The sequence below is a fragment of the Psammomys obesus genome, unplaced genomic scaffold, assembly GCF_907164565.1.
Source record: "Psammomys obesus unplaced genomic scaffold, mPsaObe1.curated_primary_1811, whole genome shotgun sequence".
Classification (NCBI taxonomy): Eukaryota; Metazoa; Chordata; class Mammalia; order Rodentia; family Muridae; genus Psammomys; species Psammomys obesus.
This window is the reverse complement of record NW_026587216.1, coordinates 48,176,941-48,201,684: the sequence shown is the minus strand read 5'-3', so window position 1 is coordinate 48,201,684 and position 24,744 is coordinate 48,176,941. Positions and strand designations below refer to the sequence as shown.

General features: G+C 41.5%; 1 protein-coding gene across 1 annotated transcript in view; it reads left to right on the top strand.

Moving 5' to 3' along the window:
• The first annotated feature begins 34 nt into the window (after positions 1-34).
• Atp6v0d2 (ATPase H+ transporting V0 subunit d2) overlaps positions 35-24,744 on the top strand; it is a 39,290-nt gene continuing 14,580 nt past the window's right edge. The window contains exons 1-2 of the mRNA XM_055603409.1: positions 35-883; positions 9,329-9,500. Coding sequence (XP_055459384.1) covers positions 754-883; positions 9,329-9,500 — 302 coding nt within the window. The 5' untranslated portion in view covers positions 35-753. The remainder of the gene's footprint in view (positions 884-9,328; positions 9,501-24,744) is intronic.

The window sequence follows — 24,744 nt, the reverse complement described above, 5'->3', positions numbered from 1 at the left end:
AAAGAAAGAAAGAAAGAAAGAAAGAAAGAAAGAAAGAAAGAAAGAAAGAAAGAAAGAAAGAAAGGAAAAAAAATAGAAAAAAAAGAAAGAAAATGAACTAAGTGGCAGTTCTTGGCAATTTCAAGACATTCCTAATTTGTTTAACCAATACACTATATTACAGAATTGTCTTATGGGTCTGCAAACATTTGTTTTGTTTGTTAGTTTGTTTGTTTTAATGCTTTTGCTTTTATTTTTTTGAGACTATGGTTTAGTTTCACTCTGTAACCCAAGCCGTCCTCAGACTCTTGACAAACCTCCTGCTAAAGCAGTGCTTCTTCACACCCAGCATTTCTCAGTGCTTTGAAAAGGAAACTTTTGCTCACAGTAACAGTCCTCAAAAACAATGAAATAGATGTAACTTATAATTAAAGTTCAGATGTGTAAAAGGAATGTTTACACAACATCTGGGTATCTGAAGTCTCTTTTTGGCAAAACTGGACGTGACCTTGGACTGTGGGAGGGAGAAGCCAGGACCCCTCTTCTCACCACTTCTCCTGACAGTGAATTTCTCCCTGGGTGCACTTAGACCACGTGGCTGACTCACTGTTGCTGTAAAAACAGCAGCAGGCCCTGTGATGAGAGCCTCTGAAACTGGAGCAAACTAGTCAGTAGCACCTTATCAGCTGAGCCACCACAACACCCACACTTCCCAGCGAGCAAGCCGGGGTTCTCTTGCTGCCCTGCACTGAGAGCCGCGTCGGCCTGAACAACATGCTTGAGTCTGCAGAGCTGTACTTCAATGTGGACCATGGCTACCTGGAGGGCCTGGTACGAGGGTGCAAGGCCAGCCTCCTATCTCAGCAGGACTACGCCAACCTCGTGCAGTGTGAGACCTTAGAAGGTAAGACTCTCACCTCATCCCGTTAAAACGAACAAACAAAAACTGAAGTCGCTCTCTGGAAAGAAGAGAAAGGGGCTGTGTCTCCTGGGTAGAAGTCCTGGGGAGTTTTAAACCAGAGGGCTGTAGTTTAGGGACCTTGGATGTGAGGGGAGAAGATCTCTGTTTTCATGTTCTCCAGACACAGTTTAACATTTCCTTGCATATGAACGCAGGGGATAAACCATAGCGGTTGGCATAAACATCACCTGCGTCTGACACCCAGAAACCCACAGCGCTCCCCTGAAGTCTTTGCAGATGTTTTCAAGTATATTAACGTGTCTATGGTTTGCAGTGAGAGTAGATGCTGCATGCATCCGTTAATTTGACTTGTAATGTGTCAACAAAGAGCACTTTGCGCACACTTTGAAGATACAGTGATGATTATACTTTAAAATACTGTGTTGCCTTTGCCATCCTGTCTAGTTTCATCCAGATAATTATAAACAATATTGGTAAGGAACTTCACCAACCTGCTTAGAGTCTATGGAGAAAGAAAGAAACAGTTAATATTTTGGGCTTAGAGAGATTTTTGTATAGCTCCAGTTTTTCAGTATTGATTTGAGAATTTTTTTGAGATTTGCCTTTACCTGAAGAGCAGGTGAAAAAGAAAAGCTGTGTGGAGGATCCACCGTGGGTTAAAATCACTTTGACTTCTGCTACTTCTAAATTGGTGCTTCAAAACCTCTGAGCCTTGGAAGCCCTCCTGTACACATGTGGTATGAATTCCTACCTATTTGCTAAGGAAAAAATATAGCCAAGCGTTCAGTTAATGACAACTTCCCTAATTCACATTGTTCTCAGACCTTAACAAAGAATGCACATCTGTAACCTTTTATTATTATTATCTGTAACCATTGTACTATTAAAAACAGCTCTGCTTGTTCATTTTGAGAAATTTCCCGGTTATTCTAGGAGAAGTAAGCACTAAGAAGAAACCCATTAGAAAAGGAATTAAAGAGTAGGGGAAACAAACTGTATTTCAAAACAAAACAAAACAAAAAACTTCTGAAGGTGACTTTGCTGGCTTCCTTGTGAGGCTAACTGGAGCGGAGATCACTCTTGTACAGCTGCGACTAGTTACAGCCAGAGTTAAGGGCCCGAGGTGGGATCAGCCTTCCTCTGCCTTTTGATTTATTTATAAACATATCTTTCTGATGATAAGGAATTCTATTGCCTACAAACAATGATACATAATTCAAGGTAGAGAATATTCAGGTAGGAGTTAGCCAATTAGAGAATGATAATTGTTCATAGAAACGTCTGTATAAATTAAAGTGTGTGTGTGTGGTGGGGGTGGTTGGAGAATACGGGGAAGGATACAGGAAGAACACAGGGAAGAGTACTTCTGAGAGAAGTCAGTCATTTGGATAAATTGTATTTAGTTTTGAGTCAAGCATCTACAATAGAAACATGCTAATTTAAATGCAAGCAATCATTAAGATGTCTTTTGATACCAAACACATACATACTGCTCAGAGAGAAATCAAAGAAGTTGTATCAAAGTCAGAAAAATATTTCCAGGATATAAAAAGTAAAAATGATACAAATCAAGATCTAAAAGATGTCACTGGTGCCAGAGGTTGACAGAAAGTACTGCTCTTGCGGAGGACCTGACCCTCAGTTTCGAGCACCCCCACTGGGCAGACAATTCATAGCCATCTAATAACACTATCTCAAGCTGCCGAAAGCACACGCATTCACATACAGATATGCACCCATCTCACACACATGTTCACATAATTAAAAATGAAGGTAATCTGTGTTTTTTCTCTTTAAATTTACCAAGTTTTTTTTTTTTTTTTTTTTTTTTTTTTTTTTTTTTTTTTTTTTTTTTGCCATTGGGCATTTTAACCAAAAGATTCCATTGAAAGAGGAAAGGGAAGAGAAGAAGGAAATGTATATAGCTTATATCTGGCTTAAAAGAGTTGCCTAGTAAAATATAGTATCTTTATTTTCAAGGCAAGTTTTCAGATCCTTATGGAGACTTCAGCAATGACGCTTCTTGGAAAACTGTACACGTGCCCACACATGTGACTTCCCAGGGGATGGTAAGGGATAGTGGGCCACCAGAAAGCAGCCCTGTATCCTAGTTAAGAAGCCCTGTTGCATGCATCATTACTTTATAATCATTACACCTCATGATTTCCTACCTTTCTTCTCAATATTTTTTTTCAGTTATTCAGTTCCCAGATAATCTGTCTACAGACTCGGAACTCAGACGGGTGGGTTGACCCAGCAGAACCTCCTGACAGTTTTAGGGACTGACTCCAACCATATGTGAACTTGTGTGTCAGAATACTACTTGGAGATACCCAGAAATATCATCTATCAAAAATTAGTAAACCACATTTGAGTTACCAGGGATGCCACAAAAGCCAAATTAACAACAACAACAAAAACAACTTTAAAAGAATTTTTAAAATGTCTGTGTGTGTGTGCGTGTAATATGTGTATGTGTTATGTGTGTGCCACATATATGCAGGTGTTCACAGAGGTCAAAAGAGCATGGGACTCCTTGGAGCTGGAGTTACAGAAGGCTGTGCACCACCTGATGTGGTGAGAACTAACACGTAGCCCTCTGTAAGAGCAACAAGCACTTTTCTGGACCACACCTCCAGCTCCTTAGTTCAGAACTGCTCATCCTCGTACAGCTGAGAACACTGAGGCTCAGAGTGACTCAGAGCAGCCCACAGGCTACCAGAAGAGAGAGCAGTGTCTCTTCACCCACTACATTTCTCCTCAGAAGCACACAGGGCATCTTGGGAGATGTCTCAGTGGTCCAGCGCTTGCCACTTGCCTCGCCATGCATGGTAGCATCTCCAGCAACACACACGCAGACCCACAAGTAGAGCCACGCTGTGCTGGTGTCAGCTCTGCTTTGCTAATAGAAATGATATAAGAGACCCCTACTTAGTTCATTTCTAGGATGTTAGAAGTGAAGCAAACAGCTCCGAAAAGCAGTGTGTTTGTTGCTTCTATGAATATGCACAAAGCTTCTGAGCCAACTTGGGGTTAGGAATCAATCAAGGGCATTTGCTGGGATGGGAGTTAAGGACTTCTGTTGACTTTTGCAGAGTATGCTCTAGGTAAGTGTGGATAAAGAAGAGAAAGTAAGATTGCTGTCGCAACACTATACTGAAGTAGGTGCATTTTGCAAAAGAAAAGCTATCTTGGAAAAGACTGAATTTTCTTTCGCCCATCATCTTTAAATGTGTTCTTGATGGGAAAGAAAAGGGCTGTTTTAGAATCACTTACAAAGGACACATAGTATTGCAAGTAAGTTTAGAAGAGGGAACATAAACTTGTCTAGGAAAACTTTAGGAAGTCTTCATATTCAAGATTTTGCTGTCTTGTGAGTGTAAGTGGACAAATGTGGTCAGAAATACTCACCCACTCCAAGTCTGACCCTGACTAACACAAGCATGAACTAGTCATGGAGCCACTGTGAGTCAGTCTTTCCTGGGAACAAAAGAAGGAAGCTATTAAAGTTTTCCCTGTACACACACACACACACACACACACACACACACACACACACACACAAATTAAAGAATGAATTCTCTAAAAAAAAAAAAAAAAGTAAAAATACATAAAGGAAGAAGGCTGTTAATCAAAAAACTTTTCTCCGAATCATTGCACATGATTTGTGCCTCTCCTTCCAGCACTTACTTTTGCTTTGTCTTTAGAAAGCTTACCCAACACTGTTGCTGTTCCAATGTCCACCAGTGGCTTCCACCAGGCCAAGACAATGTCAGCTGACCTTTGACTGACCAGCTGGACCATCTTTGGCTATTTTAGACATATCCCCTCAATCACAAATTCCCTTCATCTGATCTGATTTCAAACCATTGCTTGCAGAGGCCCTTTGCTATGGTGTCCCTGGTTACACAGAATTGGGAAGTTTCAGCTTTGTGGTATATAACTGGCAGTGACCCTAATCCTGTGCAGCAAACATTCGAATGTATCACCTTGCCAAAGGACTGTGACCTCACTCAACTTTCCTGCTCTAGAGACTAAAGTGTTAACTCATGTAGAAATAAGACACCATCTCCTATATTGTAAGCTATTTTTCTGTGTGTGTGTGTGTGAGTGTGTGTGTGTGTGTGTGTGTGAGTGAGTGTGTGTGTGTGCGCAAGTGTGTGTGCAATCCTGGGACTTGAATCCAAGGCCTGCAACATGCTAAACATAGGCCATATAAGCACTTTACTACTAAGCAACTTTTTTAGCTCTAGCATAAGCGTCTTGTGGGCAGAAAGTATACCTTACACTATTTCCTCTCCAGCTTCCTGGAGCCTATGGCTGTTTCGTGCAGCACAAAACCAGCCTGTCTAATATTTCCCGACTCTGGGACATTAAAGCAAGCTGTGGAGTCTTCCACTTTGGAGCTTCCTCATCTGATACTTAGAGTTTATCTCTCGGGTTCATCTCCCAGCACAAGGAAGGATCCAACATTCCTGGAGCCTTTTTTTTCTTTTTAGCTGTGAATCTGAACTGTATTGCCTACAAAATAAGAATCAGATTTCCCTCCTCAGCTACAGCCAGGAAAAATGCTCATTTCCAGGGTTGGGTTCTTGGTATTTGGCATATGACTGTTGGTTCTGTTCTACTTGAGTGGGAGTTGGTTTTGGAAATCCTCATCCCTGAAAGTAAGAAGGTAAAAAGGCTGCATGGTGCTACCTGTCCCCAGTGGTAGCACTTGGGAGGCCGAGGCAGGAGTCTGGAAAGTTTGAGGCCATCCTGGGCAAGTTCCTTTCTCAAACAACAACCCTGGTGCCTTGAAAGTCTGATTGTGAAAGTCAGGAAGCTGAACATAACACTGGGTGGAGACAAGAATGATGCCAGAGTCCAGCAACAGACTCGCTGGCATGAACATGCCTCAGTTTCTTCATCTGTGAAATGGTGGTCAATGAAAAGTTAAGAAATGACACATGTTAGAATCATATTATTAGCAGCAAAACACCCTCTACATCCTGTAACTCCTGTCTTAAGTTACTTACAACCCCAAGAGGCCCTTGCCATAATCTGAGTATATGGACTCTATATTCCTCTCCCTCCCTCTCTCCCTGTGTGCCTCCTCCCTCTCTCACCCCCCCCACCTGCTCATGTGTGTGTGTGTGTGTGTGTGTGTGTGTGTGTGTGTGTGTGTGTGTGCGCACGCACGCATACTCATGCCATGAAAGCTTTCTAATATTTTCTGGATCAGGAAACAGAGTTGAGAAAGATCAACAGTCCTCCTTAAGCTTGGCACTAAGCAGACTTGGAAAATGGAAAGGGTCCAATTGCTACAGCAGTATCCTAGATGACAGGTGTGTCTAAAGGTACCTCCTTGGCATAACCTCCAGGGAAAAAGAGTTGTTCCTTTTTGTTTGTTTGTTTTGTGTTTTTGAGTCATAATCTCCCTCAGTAGCCCACATTGGTCTCAAACTCTTGACCTTCAGGCCTCAGTCTCCAGAGTACGTGGATTATACATGTGTACCAGCACACCCAGCTCTAAATTTTAAAATTTAGAAGCAGGTCCAAACAGCAAGGGAAAAAAAATGAACCTATTTTGAAAACTACAGGATGCTGAGCACTGTGCAAATGTCTGTTGGATCATGTTGGTGCTGGGGAAGGAAAAGAGTCTCTTATTCCATTTTCCAGGACTTTAACATTCCAAGATTCCTCCTGAGTCTGGAACAGAGACATTTCACTGCAACTTCTCATTGGCAGAGAAAAGGTTTGAAAGTTGTTTAGCTTAAAAGAAACATATGTCACTGAGCAAAATATCATGGTTTTGAAAGAAATACCATCACTTGTGTCATTTCTGTTGGCAAATAATCTTTGGTAGTGAAAATACAAATTGCAAAATTACATAAAAATCTGCACCACCAAAATGACAGCCAAACAAGGCATGGCACGAAGCGTAATTGCTTAAAATTGAGTTAAGAAGTTCAAAAAGTGAATTGATTCAATAAAAAGCATCTCTGAAGCAAAATCTACTCAGAACACTGAAGAACTTCATGCCCTGTCTCCCAACCTCTCAAGCACCACATCATCCCTCCTCCGGCTGTTGGCTGTGAGAGCCATGACTTCATGGCTCAGAGCGGCTTTTTAAAAGACGTATATTTGACTTTATGTATGTGGGTGTTTTGCTCACATATATATCTGTGCACCACGTATGTGCTTGGTGCGCAGGAGTCACTAGAGGCCCTGAAACTGGGGTTCTGAGTGGCTGTAAGCCCTCATGAAAGTGCTGGGAATTGAATCCTGGTTCTCTGCCCCTTCTTAAACTATGAGCCAAAATAAATTGTTTTCTTTCAAGTTGAGTTTGTCAGGCCTTTTGTCATAATTACGAGCACTTCAAAGGTTCATATTGTTATTTATTTAGTTTGTTTGTTTATGCAGTATCTTGCTATGTAGCTCAGACTGACATCAGGCCCCTAAATGCAAGATTACAGACATGCACCCCCATGACAGGATTATACTATCACCTTTAAAAATCCTTCTAAATTAAAACAAAAATCTATGGCATGTAGATTTGATCTTTCATCAATCTACTGTGCAAAAAGCACATTAACACTTCTTACTCCTCTCTGTAACTTCAACCCAGACAACATAATGTTTAGTGAAATAAGCCAGGCACAAAAGGGAAGATTTGACATTCTCTCACTCAGCTGTGAAGCCTGCAGCTTATATAAGTAGAGTATAGAATGGTGATTACTAGGGAAAGAAGTATTTTTGTTTTTGGTTTGAGGCAGGTTCCCACTGTGTGGCTTTGGCTGGCCTGGAACTCACTCTGTGTTCACTATGTAACCACTCACTATGAGACCAAGCTTCTCAAACACAGAGGTCTGTCTGCCTCTGCCTCCCCTCCTCAGTGCTGGGATTAAAGGCATGTACCATCACATCCAGTTTAACAGGATGTAGTAAAAGCGGTCCTTACATATTGTGGAGTAGTTCCTTTAGGCAAATTAACGTAAACATTACCTCACATACTTTTTGTTGTGAAAGCTTTTTAAACATTCTGTTGATGATTTGAGATGTACAGAATCCCTCATTATTTACTAGTACCTTGTTCTGCAATAGCTATCTTGGTATGTTCCTTACCAGCTACAGTGTATATTTTAAGCAACACCTCCTCAACATTAGCTGACTCCCTCCACTCCTGGTAACCAGCATTCTATTCTCCACCTCTATAAGCTCCATTCTCAGGCTTCACGTCTGAGTGAGATAACGTCAAACCTGCCCCTTCATGCCTGGCTTGTCTCACTAAACAGAATGTCCTCTGGGCTTATCTCTATTGCCATATGTAACAGGAATCTCTTCATTTTAAGGTTGAATAATACTTCATGTGTGTTTAGCCAACATGTTCTTTGTCTGTGCACCTGTTGATGGCCGTGTGAGTTGCTTCTGGAGCTTTATTACTATGATTAATGCTGCAATAGCATAGATGTACAAATATCTCATTGGTGTGCTGACTACAGATTGTTTGAGTATGCACCCAGTATTTGGGTTACTGAATCATATGGTAGGTATATTTTTAATTTTCATGTCTCCCACTTAACTGCTCAGCCCACCATGGTGAAGAAGGCAGGTTAGACACAGCACCTCGAACTTGTATCACAGCTTGTTCACATCTTGGTGGGTCAGGAAGCAGGGGGATTAGAGCAGAAACAGAGATGAATGTCAACTCCCAGTAACCCTCTTCTGTTAAATAGACCACAGACCCAGACTCCAAAAACAGCACCACCAACTAGGGATCCAGTGTTCAGTTAGGGGAATCTACAGGGAACATTCAAAACACAGCAGGTGCTATGCCTGAAGTATTAGCAAAGTTTTTTTAAATTTTGTCTCAGAAGATAGAGGCTTTACAGAGTATGTGATAATGATTGCATTGATTGACAGCAAACTACAGGTTTTTAATGATTTCCAAATCAATTAAACATGGCTTTGAATCCCAGTTTACTGATGTGATTCTGGAAAGTGGGGTGGGACCAACAATAACAAAAATATGGCACATGGTTTCTTGAGAAAGAACCAACAATAAAATGAAGCTGGAATTGAGTCCAATCCTTTGGCTACACAAACCACTGGCGCTTATATAATACACGGTTCAGAAATGATGCTTGGAGTACAGCCTCTTCTCTTCTGGTTTCAGGACAAGCTCCAGGGAACTCCATCATTCTGCCCTCATGGACTAAAGGACACGGAGATTGAGCTATGATGGCTGCCCATCCCCTCTATATCTCTATCAACTGTTACAATTCTCTCTTTTCCTCAATTTTGGACAGAGCTTTACCAGTCTCAGATTTCCCAACTATTTACACCTATCTTAAAGTCTAAGAAAACAATAAATGTCTTTTTTTTTTAAAGTTACCACAAATATGTCTCTGACTTTAACTCTCTTTGGGGTTCTTTGCATTTCAGATCTGAAAATCCATCTCCAGACCACTGATTATGGCAACTTCCTGGCTAATGAAACAAACCCTCTCACTGTTTCCAAAATTGACACGGAGATGAGGAAAAAGCTCTGCAGGGAGTTTGACTATTTCCGGAATCATTCGTTGGAGCCCCTGAGCACATTTTTAACCTACATGACGTAAGTGGAGCTCAAGGTGCTGGATGGCCCTAAGTTCTAAGTGGGACAGTGGGCTTCTAAGGGTGTCCGTGTTAGGCCCTCTCATTGTCTGCACTTTAGAATACATGCAGAATTTAGCAACTGGTAAGCTCATGACCTCTTTTCATAAAAGAGAAGGCTTCATGAATATAAAGCTGATTGTGGAAGTGATGACAACCTCTGTGGACAGGGTTTTGATTTTAATGAATACTGAATGGGGCTAATCCTTAAAGTGTTACTACTGAAGTAAATCTATGTGACCCTTCTAAGGTTTGTGAGGTGGGAGAAGATGCCACAGATTTCTCTAAAGGTCATCTCTACCTCTCCTGGTCCCCTTCTCACGGCACAAGCGCCTGCTGTCATAGTTGCACATGTTTTATTCTTATTCCCTATGAATGCTTTCAACCTTTCAAGGTGTGTGCTTCTCATTATAAAAGACATTCCGATGCTCATGTAGTGATAAATGACACTTAATATAGACCAGTGCTCCCTTGAGCCATTTGAAATAGCTTTGCACCACTCCAGCTATCCTAACTAAAACAAAGACTTACAATAGAGATGCTATAAGTTACACAGATTGAATTTGACTATAAGGCGCAAAGTTGTAACTAGCAGACCCAAGTTCTACACAAGTGCCTGGCACTCAGGCATGCAATGCCTCATAGGAAGATGATGTAAATGCTGGATTGTACAGGACTAAAAGTGGAAAAGTGAAATAAAAGAACAGGACTTCCGGGTTATCTCCATGCCAGGTACTTGGTTGGAGCATGAGTCTCTGGAAAGACCCCTGTGTTCAAATTTCTGGTTCTGTTGCTCTCCTTGTGGAGTTCCCGTCTTCTCCAGATTTTACTATTTCCCACTTCTTACATAAGATTCCATGCACATTGCCCAACAGTTGGCCATAAGTCTCAGCATCTGCTTTGATAGTCTGCAGGGCAGAGCCTTCAGTTTAGTGTCCAAGTGGGTTCCATAGTAATGGGAAGAAGGACTGCCTCTGACATAATCTGATTGGCCTGCTCTATAATCACCTCCCCCTGAGGGGGGAGCAGCCTTACCAGGCCACAGAGGATGACAATGCAGCCACTTCTGATGAGATCTGATAGACTGGGATCAGAGGGAAGGAGAGGAGGACCTCCCCTATCAGTGGACTTGGGGAGGGGCATGCGTGAAGAAGGAGGAGAGAGGGTGGGATCGGGAGGGGAGGAGGGAGGGAGTTATGGGGGATACAAAATAAATAAAGTATAATTAATAAAAATTAAAAAAAAGAACAGGACTTTGTATAGAACATTGTTTTCAGCAATAGATGGAAATCAGAAAAGTGTTAATACATAAAATAAGGTGGGCATGCAGTAACGGCCTGGGGAAAAACTATGGGCATAGAGATAAGTTCTGAGGAACAGGAGAAAAGATGAGGGCAGATGGGTAGATGGCAGAGGACCTTCTAAAGGGATGCTTTCAGCCTCTCCTCTTATGACTGTCTGGGGGTATGACTACAATGGTGCTATTGTGTTGTAGCACCATTCTCTTCTTCCATCTCTCCATTGTCTATTATTCCATTCTGCAAGTATCATCAGCTCTGAACTTGAGTCTAGTGAATAGAAAATAGAACTAAGGTTATCCAAAATGTGTGCCAAGCTGAACAAAACTGGATGGATGCCAGCTGTTGCACCTGGCTTTACATTGAGGGGAAAATGTGTCAGTTAGAAATACTTCTCACACTATACCAGATGTGCATTTGGATCTAAAAAACTGGCAACCAGAAAATACACCATCGAAATAGAACTACATCCCAAGCTTAATACAAGGCAAACTTGTATCAATGTGAACTTTCTGTCATTGGTGCTGGACAAGACCAGAAATAAAGGAAGGTTCAGCTCTTTGAGATTCTCTACTATAGCATGATATCGTAGGGTCAGCTTCACTTCATGAATTATACGATCAAGAAAAAACATGGCTGAGGTTGTTGCTCAATAAGACAGCACTTTCTTTAGATTGAGGGGAATAAATCTAAAGCATGGAAAAGGCTCTGGGTTTTATAACACACATTTCATAAAAGGAGGAAGAAGAGAAGAGAGGTGTGGGAGAGATATATGAGAAGAAGAGGGGAGAAGAAGGAAGAAAAACCAAGAGGCATAACTATAATTTTCCGAGAGTTCAGAAAAACATAAAAATTGCCCTATTCCACATATCCCTTTAACCCCAGACATGTTCCTCTCCTCAGCTTTCACTTCCTGCTCGTGACATGAATCTATTCTGTTGCTGCTTTTGACCACCAATGTGGTCATCATGTCAACTCAGGACCAGCGGACTCTCCAGGAACCCTTAACTCCTTAATTTCTTATGTGTTTTTTTTAATAAAAATATTCTCGTTCATATCTGTCTAATAATGCAAGCCTTAACCATTACTCCATATTTTAGGTGTATACCAACAGCTTCCTTCCTTCTCGGATTCTCCTTCTTAATATTTCTTACTGATATCCCTGTGTAAATCGTTCTCCTTAAAGAACCATATAACTCTGTGTTTTAAATGTGCCATGACTCCACTTATCTGTCATCTCTTGACAAGCAGCTAGATGATTTTCATTTCTTTCCATTGCAAAAAATAAGTTGCAATTAGCTAGTTTCCATAAAGGCTTTTCTTTTCAGCACATGGGATCAAACCCCATGGCCTTGTAGTTGTGAGGAAGGTAAATACTCCATTAATGAGCCACATTCCCAGCCATCTAGGCATGTCTTAAATGGATTTCTAAGTTCTGTTTGTGGCAATGGAAGTGATGAGTCAAAGAAATGAGTCTCTTTGTTTTGTTTTGAGATGGGTCCTCTGTATCTAAACCAGGCAGCCGAAGACTCACTGTGTAGCAATAGCTTGCTTTGAGCTCATGATGGCCATGCTTCAGGTTAGGAGTGTGCATTTTTAACTTTGGTAAATGTTGCAAAACTGTTCACAACCAAAATAACACCAATTTTAATCTTCAGAATAGTGCACAAGAAGGCTTGCATTCTTATACAATTGCCAGCGTATTGTATCATTTTTAAATGTTTGCCAGTCTGATAGATTAAAAACTAGCAACTTCTTCCTTTGATTTTCAGCTACTTGTGAGTAAATCTGATTACCCCATACTTATTACTAGACTAAATTCTTTACCTAGTTTATTAGACTTTGCAGAATTTTTAAATTGAAATGAATTCTTTGTAAATTGATATAGCAGTCTTTTTCTGCATTAATGTGTTACAAAGCTATTTTCTTGGTTTGATGCAATTAAATTTTATAGTACTTATTATCAGTTTTGTATGCTTTTGGTGCTGAAGACCAAGTTCAGGACCTCACACATACTACACAAATGCTTTACCAGTAACTACACTCCAGACTCAGTGATCCTTATTTTTTATATCTATTTATGGAGTGTGTGTGTGTGTGTGTGTGTGTGTGTGTGTGTGTGTGTGTGTGTAGGATGTTCTATGAGGTTGGTTGATTGGTTGGTTTGGTTTGGCTTTTTGTGACAGGATCTCATGTAGCCCAATCTGGTGTAGAATTCCATATGTAGCCAAAGCCAACCTTGAACGCCGAATTGTCCTGTCTCTGCCTCCCAGTTGCTCAGATCGCAGGCACGTGCCACCATGCATTGCCCTCTTTCTGCTTTTATTGGCACTGTCTCACAGTTAGCTCAAGCTGACCTTGAATTTGTGTTTCTCCTCATTGTATGTCTTCGTGGTAGGATTACAGACATCCAGCACTACATTCACATCCAGCCCTGTAGGACTCTCTCTAAAAAGTGAAAAAAAAAGTCTGCCCTAGAGATCCCAACTGTGTGCTTCTGCACCTTCTGTTTTATTTTCACACAGAGTCCCACTAACAGCCAGGCTTATCTAAACTGCTTGGATGACTGAGAACTTGCAGTCCTCTTGACTCCACCTCCCAAGTATCTGGGATTACAGGAATGGACTAGGAGGTCTATGACTGTTGAACTTTTGGGGATTGAATCAGGGCCACTAGTATGCAAGCCAAGAACTCTACCACTGAGCTGAATCTCCAGCCCTTAATGTTTTAAAACTAGCTAAAGCCATGTATCTCATCGGGACCCATAGTGGTTACACAGCCCAGGCTGGCTCTGGTCTCTTAATTTACCTGTCTCAGCTTCGTGATAGTCAGCATTGCACATGTGCACCACCAAATCTGGTGCCTACAGAGCTTTCTGTGATTTGCCCCAAGGTATCATCCTCTGGTGTTTGTATAATGTTCTTGTGGAATGTATACAATTTACCCTTGTTCATTCAAATGCTGAGTTCTCTACCCCACTATCTAGTTTCAATCTGGATATTGCATTGTGATGCTTATTCTAAGTATCACTTGTCTCAAGTTTGTGTAAACATGCTACCATTTGTTCTCTGTGTTGTTAATAAAACAGCCAGCCAATGCTGAGCAATGGAGAGAATAGGGTAGGACATCCTGGTCCGAAGGGGAGGAGAAGGAAGCAAGTGGGAGGAGTCAGAGAGGCAAGATTGGCAAGAGATGACTTGGAACCACCAGGAGACCTGAGATATGACTAAAAGCAAGTATAATGTGGGAAATCTGAATGGGAGAAAGCTATGTGGGCTTGGGTTTAGGATGGAGTAATTACTGCCCAGGATTGTGCTCTAGGTTAATTAAATAAATCCTAGACAGCTGGTTTAGGAATAACCGCCATTTAACTAAAAGACACATCAATATTAAATATTAATAGTAAACAACACTCTGGTGTAACTTGTTGGTTCTGGCAGAAGCCTGCCACTTTATGCAGATCTTATTTCAACAACCAACTGTGTACAGATGGCGACTGTTGCCCTACTGTTCTGAATTGTTTTCCTATACTCCCTCCAAACTGTCGTGCAAAGTCAAGTGCCTGTCTAGCCCCCATGAGCTTCCAACAATCAGAATTCTATCTTACACTAGTATGAAATATCCTAAGGCAACAATATAGCACTGTCAAAGTCAACCCTAAGAAAGACAGTCTAAATTTAAATTGATTATCTTAAGCTTTGCACATTTTATATGAGATAATTACTGTACATGAGAAACTTATTTTGAAAATGTGGAGCAGATATTTTTAAATCCTTCATAACAAGAATTTCTAAAGGTTTTGCATACTATAATTATGCACAGTTTATGAAACAAAGGAACAGACCCAGCAGCATGTTACTGAAGACTTTTTAATACAGGCTGAGATTATTTTGATTTTCTTCCTTCCTACCCAGTGCTTTCCAGAACCATTTCAATTGCTCATCTCTTTTGAAACTATTTTTTAAAAAAACAATCTCTCAAGCAGTCAAAGTATTTTACTACCAAGTTGATAAAATAATTTTAATACAATAGCCAGAAAAATACACTCTTTAGGACCTGTGCTGCAGTCATGACCGCCACCAAGTGCAGACCAAGACTGTTGTGATAAACATTGTACCTACTTCATTGAACATATAGAGATTTGTTGTCATTATAGCTTTAAATTGTGGCAATTAGTTATATAGCATTTATATCATATCAGCTGATAGAATTTACAGATCATACATATAGGACAATGCATGCAAGTTACAAAAAATACTGTGCCATTTTACCTGCTGGAACATCTGAAATTTTGGGTGTTTGGAGGTGAGGTCCTCACCATGTGCAGAGGGAGGCATCAAGTGAGAAATCTTAGATTAAAGATGAAAGATACTGAGAATCTCAGGTTCCTCTGAAGGTATCTTTAAAGATTCATCTACAAGGGATAGCCAGATTCTTGACTATCCCAGCCATGCTCCACAGATCATCTTCAGGCTTCACTCTGCACTGTGTGTTCAGGTTCTATAGTCCCCAAATCAGGCAAGCTCTCGGCAGTCTAGACAGGAAAGAATACCTTGACTCAGGCTTGCTGAGAACTCCTATCTAAATGAAGCAGATGAAAAAGTCCTTGAATGGTGAAAAGCCAAGCTAGGATTAGGCAGCCAGGTCACAGGCTAGAGAAGTCGGTCAGTCAGGGACACCTACAGGTTTTGAAGCAGTAGCTATGACATTAAAGGATCCACAGCAATGACAGAACATAACCAATATTTAAAATGTGCATACATTGAAGGAATAACTGAAACATGAAAAGAGTCCGTGCTTGAAATAGGAACTCATTCAGACAGGTCTGGACAAGACATAAAAAGAGAAGACGGGGTGGGTTAAGAAAGGAGCCTGGCCAGGTTCAGGGCTTTGGTCCAAGTAAAAATGAAGAAAAAAGGGGCAGGGCTGTCACAAAGATGCTTAAGTTCATGTGCTTCTCCTGTGCTGATCTATCGCCCTCACTTGACAGCCACCACCCTATGTGACAAGGAGTACTTTCCTGCCGTCCACTGCAGCTGGCTGGAGCGCTAACCAGTTTACTCTCTCTGAGTGTATGCTCTTTTCCTTAGGACTGCTGAGCACACAGCGCTCATTCAGTAACTGGCAATGCTGTTATCATATCTATCTACTGGGGCACTGGCAAATAATTTGTCTAAGTCTGCACGACTCGTAACCAAGCACCCAAGTACCGTACTCCAAGCAGCCATAGTCCTTCTTGTTCACTTGTTTATGTGGCTTTAGCTGTTCATTCTTCCTGCTTCACAAAGTGAGCAGAATGGCGTGTTTAGGGAGGTAATTTTGTTGGCATTAGAAATGATGAGGCTTAAAGCACAGAAAATGTGGAGGAAGTTATTTTTTAAAATCTGTGCTGCAAATCTTCACAACTGAGATAAGAAAGAGGAGAAGGTGGCTGGAGACTCTTAGGGTTGGGTTTCTTTGAATTTACCATCTTGATTTATGATGGTTCCTAGGCAGTCTAAGCAAAAAAGGGATAATGTGTAAGAATTTAATTTTTATCTCTAGACAAAAATTTCAAGATCCAATGTGAATTAAAGAATATAATGTAAATAATTTACCTTTATTTCATCATTACTTGACATCTTTCTACATTCTCTTTCTATCATTTTTAAAGAACTAAAATCACTGTTAATTTGGACTGTTAGCTTTTCTACATTCACCGAGTATTTTTCCCCAACATAAATAATTTTCTAACATATTTTTAAGTGACTTGTAGAGCCTTCTTTCTGGTTCCTGACAGAAGCTCAGACACAAGCTTTGCCCTTCCCTTTCCCCAAACTCTGCCTAGTACATACTATGTTCTTATTTTTACTATCAAATTTCCAACAACATTTTGACATTGGCTGACAATAGTGGCAATTAATCGTGACTATTTATTTAATTGGATTGAGAAATGCCAGTAGATAAGGAGAACACACCCGTAGTTATGTCTGTGAGTTGTTTTGTTTTGTTTTTATCGATGACTAGAACTTAAGGGCTCTGATCTAATCGATAGGTCAATCCACGGATAGAGTACTATTTTGCATAAATGTACCTGGGTCCTGGTTGAAGGAAGTAGTGAGTGTGTCTCAAAAACATGCCTTTCCTGGACCTTTCCTGTCTTCATGTCACAGCTGTCACCTGACGAGTTATGCAAATCAGATGACTATCTGGCCGCGGCACAGGTAGGCCTTTCTCAGTTCACACAAGGCTTGAGAGGTCTGGTCTGAGGTGAGCCTGTGTGAACGACCACAGCTGCTCCAGCTCCCTGGCTAGCGAGGGTGGAACGGCTCCGCTCTACCTCTACCCTCCCACGGTGGTGGAGTGAAACCTCTGATGTGGTAAGAGGCTTCCATGGTGATGTCGAGTCACTCACCTCAGCACCACCGTTCATCCCTGATTCTGAGTCTGCAGCCAGAAAAGTCCCTCCAGCTGTCGCTCCGACGCCTCTGCCTCAAAGGTTTTACTACCTCCAGAAACTCCACAGGGAGCAGAGCTGTCCCCAGACAGTCTCAGCTGCAGTTGCTGATAAGGCCTTCATCATTTAAAGCCCCCCCCCCCCCGCCCCTGCCTTCTTTCAAGAAGGGAAAAACACTGGTGCCCTTTTGCAGAATCCAAATCTGGTCGGGCTGGACTGTGCGGGATATTTGTTTGTCCCATCACAATACGTGTTTGAAGTAACTACTGCCGGGGAAGACTTATGCAAGATTCCAAGATTAGAATTGTTTCCTAACTGTGGAAGAATTATTTAAGGGGCAGCTTCCAAGATCATGCTTCAAAAGGTATGTGTTAGTGGGCCCTGCAACAGAGCTGTGTATCTGTGTTTTATTTAATAAGCCTTCTTGGTGACCCCGATGCAGGATGGGAAATTCTCGCAACCCATTGACTCCAAAATGGGTCTGCACTTTGCTACTCTGGGACCCCAAGAAAAAGTCCCTTAGGCACCCAAAACCTTAGTTTCCGTCTGAAGAAGAAATGTCATCTCATGCGGTACAGAGTTGTCCGTTTAAGTGTAAAAAGGGATTAGTGTAAAAAAGGTATTTTGTGAAAGCGACTGCAACGTATATGCAGGGTCTTTGGTTTAAAATGTTTAATAATTTCAAGAGAAAACGGGATATGGTTAAACCAAATGTGGGTCCCTGGGGTGGTACATAAATCACAGATTTGTGAAAGTAAACATACGTGCTAACACGATAAGCAAACACAGCCATTGTACCTTCCCTCAAAAACGTCCAGTCGTGCTTCTGCTAAGAACTGTGTCCCGTGACCACCAAGGGCTTCGGGGATGTCCGCGGCCTGTGCTGCCGCTGGCTGTAAGGCACAAGGAAGCTACTTTGCAGTGGGGTAGTGACAGGAGACTCCAACAGTGGAGAACGAGAGACGTGGGAGAGGCCGTGACAACCTCTGCCCGCCCCAACCCCCAAGAGAAATAATCTAGACAGGAAGCCACTGGCGTGAACGCTAAAAACTGGGGCGGGGTGCCAAGGGTAGTTCTTGACGCCTGGTGGCTTCTGAAAGCAGAGCGCCGAGGACTCAGTCATCTTGAGGGAGCTGGCCACTGGGAGTTTGCTTCGGTACACGGGCAACGCAAACTGGACGCGGTACTTCTGTCTCTTGCTTTCTTATTCTTTTATTTTGGAGGAGACAAGGTGAGGGATGCACCTGAGGGGGGCGGCTGGGAAGTGGACGTGATCCAAGTGTGTTACGTGAGATTTCCGAATAATCAATAAAAAAATACTACGTTTTAAAGAAATGTCCAAATGTGCTTTTAGAATGTAGCACATTTTACTTGCAAATGCCAGCACAGTGTTCACCTGGGAGGGAGAGGACAGGATATGTGAAGGTGGCAGATGCCCCAGCCCAGCTTTGTAGGAGGAGCTTCTATTTCTATGCGGAGTGGCCTGACCCGGGGTGAACGCAGCTATGAAAGCAGAGACCAGTTTAACTAATACTGCTGCTGAGCTGCCGCTGCCAGCTGAGAATTAGCGAATTAGCGTCTGAGGATGAAGGATACTCACGTAGTGGGTGTGGAGGAGCTTAGGAGGTCTGTCTGCAACCGACCTTCTCGTGGGATGCAATCACGGCCCAAGGCATGGGCTTTCCCTGGGGCTTGGACCGTGAGCCGCCTAACCATCAATCATCCACCAGGGGGCGCGGTGGATCCTGATTTCCAAAGTCTCTCTCCTCCCTAGCTATGGCCTGAAGAGATTCGAAGCTGGTTCATAACCTTGGTTCTCAGGGTACAGCCTGACGTCTACCTTGGTAGTCATCCAGATATCTGTTGCCCTAGTTTTATTTATCTTCCTTTTTTATTTCAAAGAAGCAGTGTGTCTTTAAAACTTAGTTTTTAATTAGAATGTAACACTCACTGTAAGATAGAATATCTACCAGCATTTTAAATGTGGTGGGCTCACTGAAGTCTCACAGTAACCACGATGAGTGGTCCTAACAGTGTTGCGTTTTCATAAATAAAGGAACATTCTAAGTGCTCAGGTCCTGAGGCTCCATGGCAACTATGTATATGTTTGATGATATTTTTTCTACATATTCTACCCCAAAAAGTTTCATATAAACATGTGTTCACTTATAAGCACAAATTTATATCATTAGCTTTATTATTTGCTTAGATAGTAGTACTACACTGTGGACATTGTCTAGAGGTTACCTATTTCATATTTATTATGGACTCTCAAAATAAATACATATAGATGATTTTATACAATGAATATAGCATAGACTATTATGTGGTATCATAATGCATTGAATTACCCCTTTTGTCTATATGGATTGGTTGGTTGTTTGGTTGGTTAGTTCATTTTAAAAGGCATCTCTGTAAATCTCAGCTAACCGCGGGTCCACCATCCTCCCCACTCAGAGTTCTGGTACTGCAGGCATGTGCCACCTCTGGCTTGTTTCATTTCCTTGGCATTCCAAGTGGTTCTGAAAGCAACCTCGCTGCATCTACCTGTTCTTTCATGATTTCTTTAGGATGGATTCTCGGAAGTGAAGCTGCTTTGTCGAAGTCTTCAGTTTTTGCAGATTGTGCTTCTCTCAGACCCTCTCCTGTCCACTGGGGTTTGTTTCTTCTCTGTGTCAAAAAGAAAAAAAGAAATACAAAACCTGCTCTGAGTGATAATTAAATATATTAAAGAGGAGATCACAAAGTTTTTTTACTGTGGGGAGGCAGCTATGGTAGATGCTCCCAGCATGTTTCAGTGATTTAACTGGAGAAAAAAAAAAAAAAAAACATTGGAGCCATTTATGTAATATTATGATAATTCTGTGCATAGAAAAGTTACAGAAAATGCAGGAAATTGGCAATTGTCACTCCTAGACAGGGAGCTCCAGATAAGGTACCTGGCACCAGTTATTTCCTTTGCCTTTGTTAACACTATCAGGTCACACACTTGTGAACCTAGAGAAAAAAATGTTCACTGTATCCCTGTCTGCTGTAAGCCGAGGAAAAGAAAAAGAAAAGGAGAAAGAAAGCATACTTGGTAAAATCCTCATACTCACAGATGGGTAAGAACTATGGGCAACTATGTTTCAAAGCACACATTCAATGACTTACCCAGGAGCACTCAGCTGGAAGTGGCAGAGTTGGTAGTGGCCTCCAGGTCATATCTTCACTAAGTGTGTGATGAAATATTGTGAGTGAGTGTGCTGAGTATTCTTTACATTCATTTCCACTTCTGCCAGCGTATGTGCATAGGAACCAAGAGACAGAGAGAATGAACAGACGACAGACAGACGGACAGACAGCGGTCCCTTCTAGCTGGAGGCATTTCAAAGACTTATTTTTGTTTTATGTGTAGGCGTGAGCACCCGCAGGCATGTGTAAGTACTGAATGCATACCTGGTTCCAGAGGATGCCAGAAGGGGATGTGGGTGCTGGAAGCTGAACCCCAGTCCTTTCCAAGAGCAGCAAGTGCTCTTAACTATTGAACCCTCCCTCCATCCCTGAGTTGGAAACATTTAAAAATTTAAAGTGAAAATGTACCTGACTCTAGCCTGAAAGGATGAGATGGATTCGAACCTTTAGCATTTTTATGTATCTAGAAAAGGCAAAGAACACAACACCAGTGTAGAGGAATTTTCAGCAAGCCTGGGCACTATCTTAAATACCAAAATGTTAACGGGTCTAGAGTTTGGGTAATATACATAGTTAGCAACATTCTTGTTTTGATATTTACTGTTGTGGGCAATGCTAAATGCAAAGTAATTTCTCAGGATTTTATTCTGCTAGAATGAAAAAAGAATGTGACAACAAAATTAAAGAGTCCTGAAAAGTTAATTTTTACTTCCTCTATTTTAAAAATGAGAAGCTTTAGAGAAATAAAAAATGCTACCGAAAATGCAGAGGGAGCAGAATGTTTGTGAGTATGCTGAATTTCAGCAGTGTGTTTGCAAATCATACAAAATGTCAGGACTTCCCCATGGAGCACATCTGTTTAGATATGGATTGAGCAATTCCATGACCTAATTAAACATGTATCAAGTCAAAGCTTCACTTGCAAATTATTAAGTTGGAAAATAGAACATGGCCTTTACTGTGTTATGAGAAATGACAGGTCGGCCTGTTATGAGTGAACCAGGATCTTTCACTGAGAAGTTTTAGTGGGGGATGAAATAAATTGTTTTAAAATGTATCAAACATAACACACACACCAAACCCCTGTTAGTGATCAGTTATATCTGAAAATGTATGTTGCTTCTCTATTTTCCATAGGTGCAAACGTTACCTAGCCAACTTACGTAAGAACTCCGATCACTTAAGACAATTGCTGTCACTGACTATACAATGCATCACACTTTCCAGATAGAAGGATGCTGATCTGGCCTGTTATGTAGAAAGGAACTGTGCAAATCAAGCTTAATGTAAAGAAGTGACTTTCAGCTAGGTGAGGTGGCTCAGTGAAGAAAGATACTTGTTTACCAAGCTTAACAACATGAGTTCCATTCCCAGAACCCACAGAGTGGAAGGAAAGAACTGATACCCTCATGATGTCCTGTGACCTACACACACACACACACACACACACACACACACACACACAAACCATAGCATGGATGCCCCCAACACACAAAATAAATCAATGTAATAAAAACATGACTTTTAGGGTCAAGCCATACCATTGTCTCATGCCTTTAGACCATAAATCTGGTATTGCCATCAAGCTATACACTGTTCGTTTGAGACCAAAGGCAGGAGTTCAGATGGAGTCTTGAAGGGCCTCCATCTGAAAAAATGAGTCCAGGTCTTTTTATGTACAAAAGTGACTGTCATTTAAGACAGCCACTAGCAAGCTCTGTTTTCATTTTTGGTTTGGGGGTTTTATTTTAGCATATATTAATTACACAAAATGTAACATTTTCATACATGCATATAGTGTTTTTAATAATAATTTTCAAAGCTAATAATTCATTGCCAAAGAGAGAGATAACATTGAACTCTTTATTTAAAGAAAATATCATCTATAACAATGACCACTGCCTTACATGTAGAGTTGAAATCACACACACATACACACACACACACACACACAATAAAAGTGGTAACTGGTTTTTCAAAATACTTATAAATCAAGGACTTGAAGCTAATATCTCAAAGCGTAACTGGCTCATGTCCTTTTGGAATTTAAATTTTCTTTACTGTTAGCATGTGTGTAGATGCCAAAGGATAACTTTGGGGAGCTGCTTTCCTCCTTCCACTGTGAGTCCGAGTGTTAAGACGCAGGTAAAAGCCCTGAATTACCTCACCTCCCATGGCTCGTGGTCTTGTGAATGTCTCAGCCTTCTACACGTCTGAGCCTCTTAACTCCACCACCCATTCTCCAAGAGAAAGGGGGAGGTTTGAAAAGGCTCTTTTACTTGGAAGTAAATGTAAAACCACATATGAGGAAACCTCAAGCTTAATAAAAAGGTATAAACATTGTAAACTTTTTGCATCAAAGATGCGGTTTTCACTTTCTACACCTACAGAGACCAATTTGCAGGAAAATCTCCTCTCAGAGTACAAGGCCTTCTTTTGTGCAAGGCATTCTCCTGTGTTTTCTTATTATTACTAATCCTGAGGCTAACCATTCAAAGTTGAACAAATATTTCTGTTCTTAAGCTGGGAAATGGAGGGCTTGTGAACTGGCTTTTAAGTGGCAGAGCTGGCCTTAGAGTCATGTTTACCTATTCCCAAGCCTTGGCTCCTTCTAATGTGACAATCTTGATTTTCAAGCCACTTTGATATGCATGGTTTACTTTAATTTGCCTAGTGGGCCTACCAGCTCTGCCCCTTCTTGTCCTGTGGTGCCAAATTTGTTTAAAAGAATGTTCTACTTCCCTCTGCTTGCACACTTGCTTACACACCCCCTTCAATCTTGCACCCTGCTCCCTTGTGCCATCAAAGCCATGTGGGTTGCTAAGCCCTCCCCTCACCCAGCCTTTGAAGCTGCCCTCCTCAGCCCACTCAATGTGATGACAGGCTTCCTTTTAGCACTCCTGCCCTTTCTCAGTCTATCCTACTAAATCTCATTTCTGCCCCCAAGAACATCCTTCGGAGCTCTGCCCTAGTCTCTCCTCTAAAACATGTCCCTTTTTTTCCCCTTCAGTGCTGTGGATTGTGTTCCAGACCTTGGTACAAGCATTCAGCAGTGGGCTATATTTCCATGCCTGAAAATATACACTTTAAGTTATCTCTTGCTGAAAGGGTAACCAAAGATCAATTTCAAAAACACCTATATCCAAGGAATCGAAAGCAGAAGGAGGTCACTGTCACTTTAAGAGTAAAAGCAGTGGAGAGATTGGAAAGAGAAGAGAAACAGAGCAGAGGCTTGTGGGTTGAGTACTGCTGTAGTTCATGCGATTGTGGTGCCTGTGGGAAAGGAACGATATCATGCACCAAAAAGAATTAGGAGAGTTCAAAATCATAGCTGAGAGCATAGCTCAGTGACAGAGTGCCGTGGCATCTCTGGACCCTGGTTCAGGCTCCAGAACAGCAATATACAAATTAAAAACATGCATCCATTTTATTTTATATTATAAACCCATAACAAAATTATTTGTGTTTGTGAGATGCAAAGAACATACTTTCATCCATTTGACACTTACGAGACACTAGAACTACACAGTTGCTAAAACTCTGCTTCTCCAACAGAAGAAAGCCATGCCCAGGGAAGACATCATTGAACGGGAATGAGAACTACAGTAGGATGAAGCCTTTGGTTAGAACACCCACAGGTATTTCCTTCTCTCAGCTGAGAGGGGCTAACAGAAATAGTATCCTCTTAGCAAACCCAACCAGTACCCAGACATGGGCTCTAGCAGTATTTGCTCAAAATAGGACTAAAATGTTTCCTCAGAGAAACAGCTGATTCTAGGGCTGGGACAGGAAATGTACAGAATTAGCCTAGTCTATCTTATAGTGCCAGAAATGGAGGAAGTGCTAGGAAGCAAAGCACAGCGACACGGGCTCGCCGAAGGAACGTCACGCCAACTGAAAGAGCTCACGGTGGCCAACCCTGCAACAAGCTAAGCAACAAAATAAAGGAGGTAGCCTAGAACTGTCATCCCAGGGATAAAATAAATGCCCTGTGTTAATATTGGTGCAAACAAATAATTAAATTAATGAATGAATAAAGGATGAAGAAGAAGTCTCCCCTGTGGCAAAGTTCCTGTAACTGTTGCAGATAGCCCGTGCTAAAGGGGATAATCATCATTGCCACCTCTTAGCGGTATAGACACATTAAAAACATATGACATGGAAAGATTGGATAGAACAAGTTTACTTTGGAGAGACCTGGCATGTGCTACCTCAGCCAGGAGATCAAGGTCAACACTAAAGATAAAAAATTATGTTACCACTCAGCCGTGATAGGATGCATGGAAATAGCAGTTCAG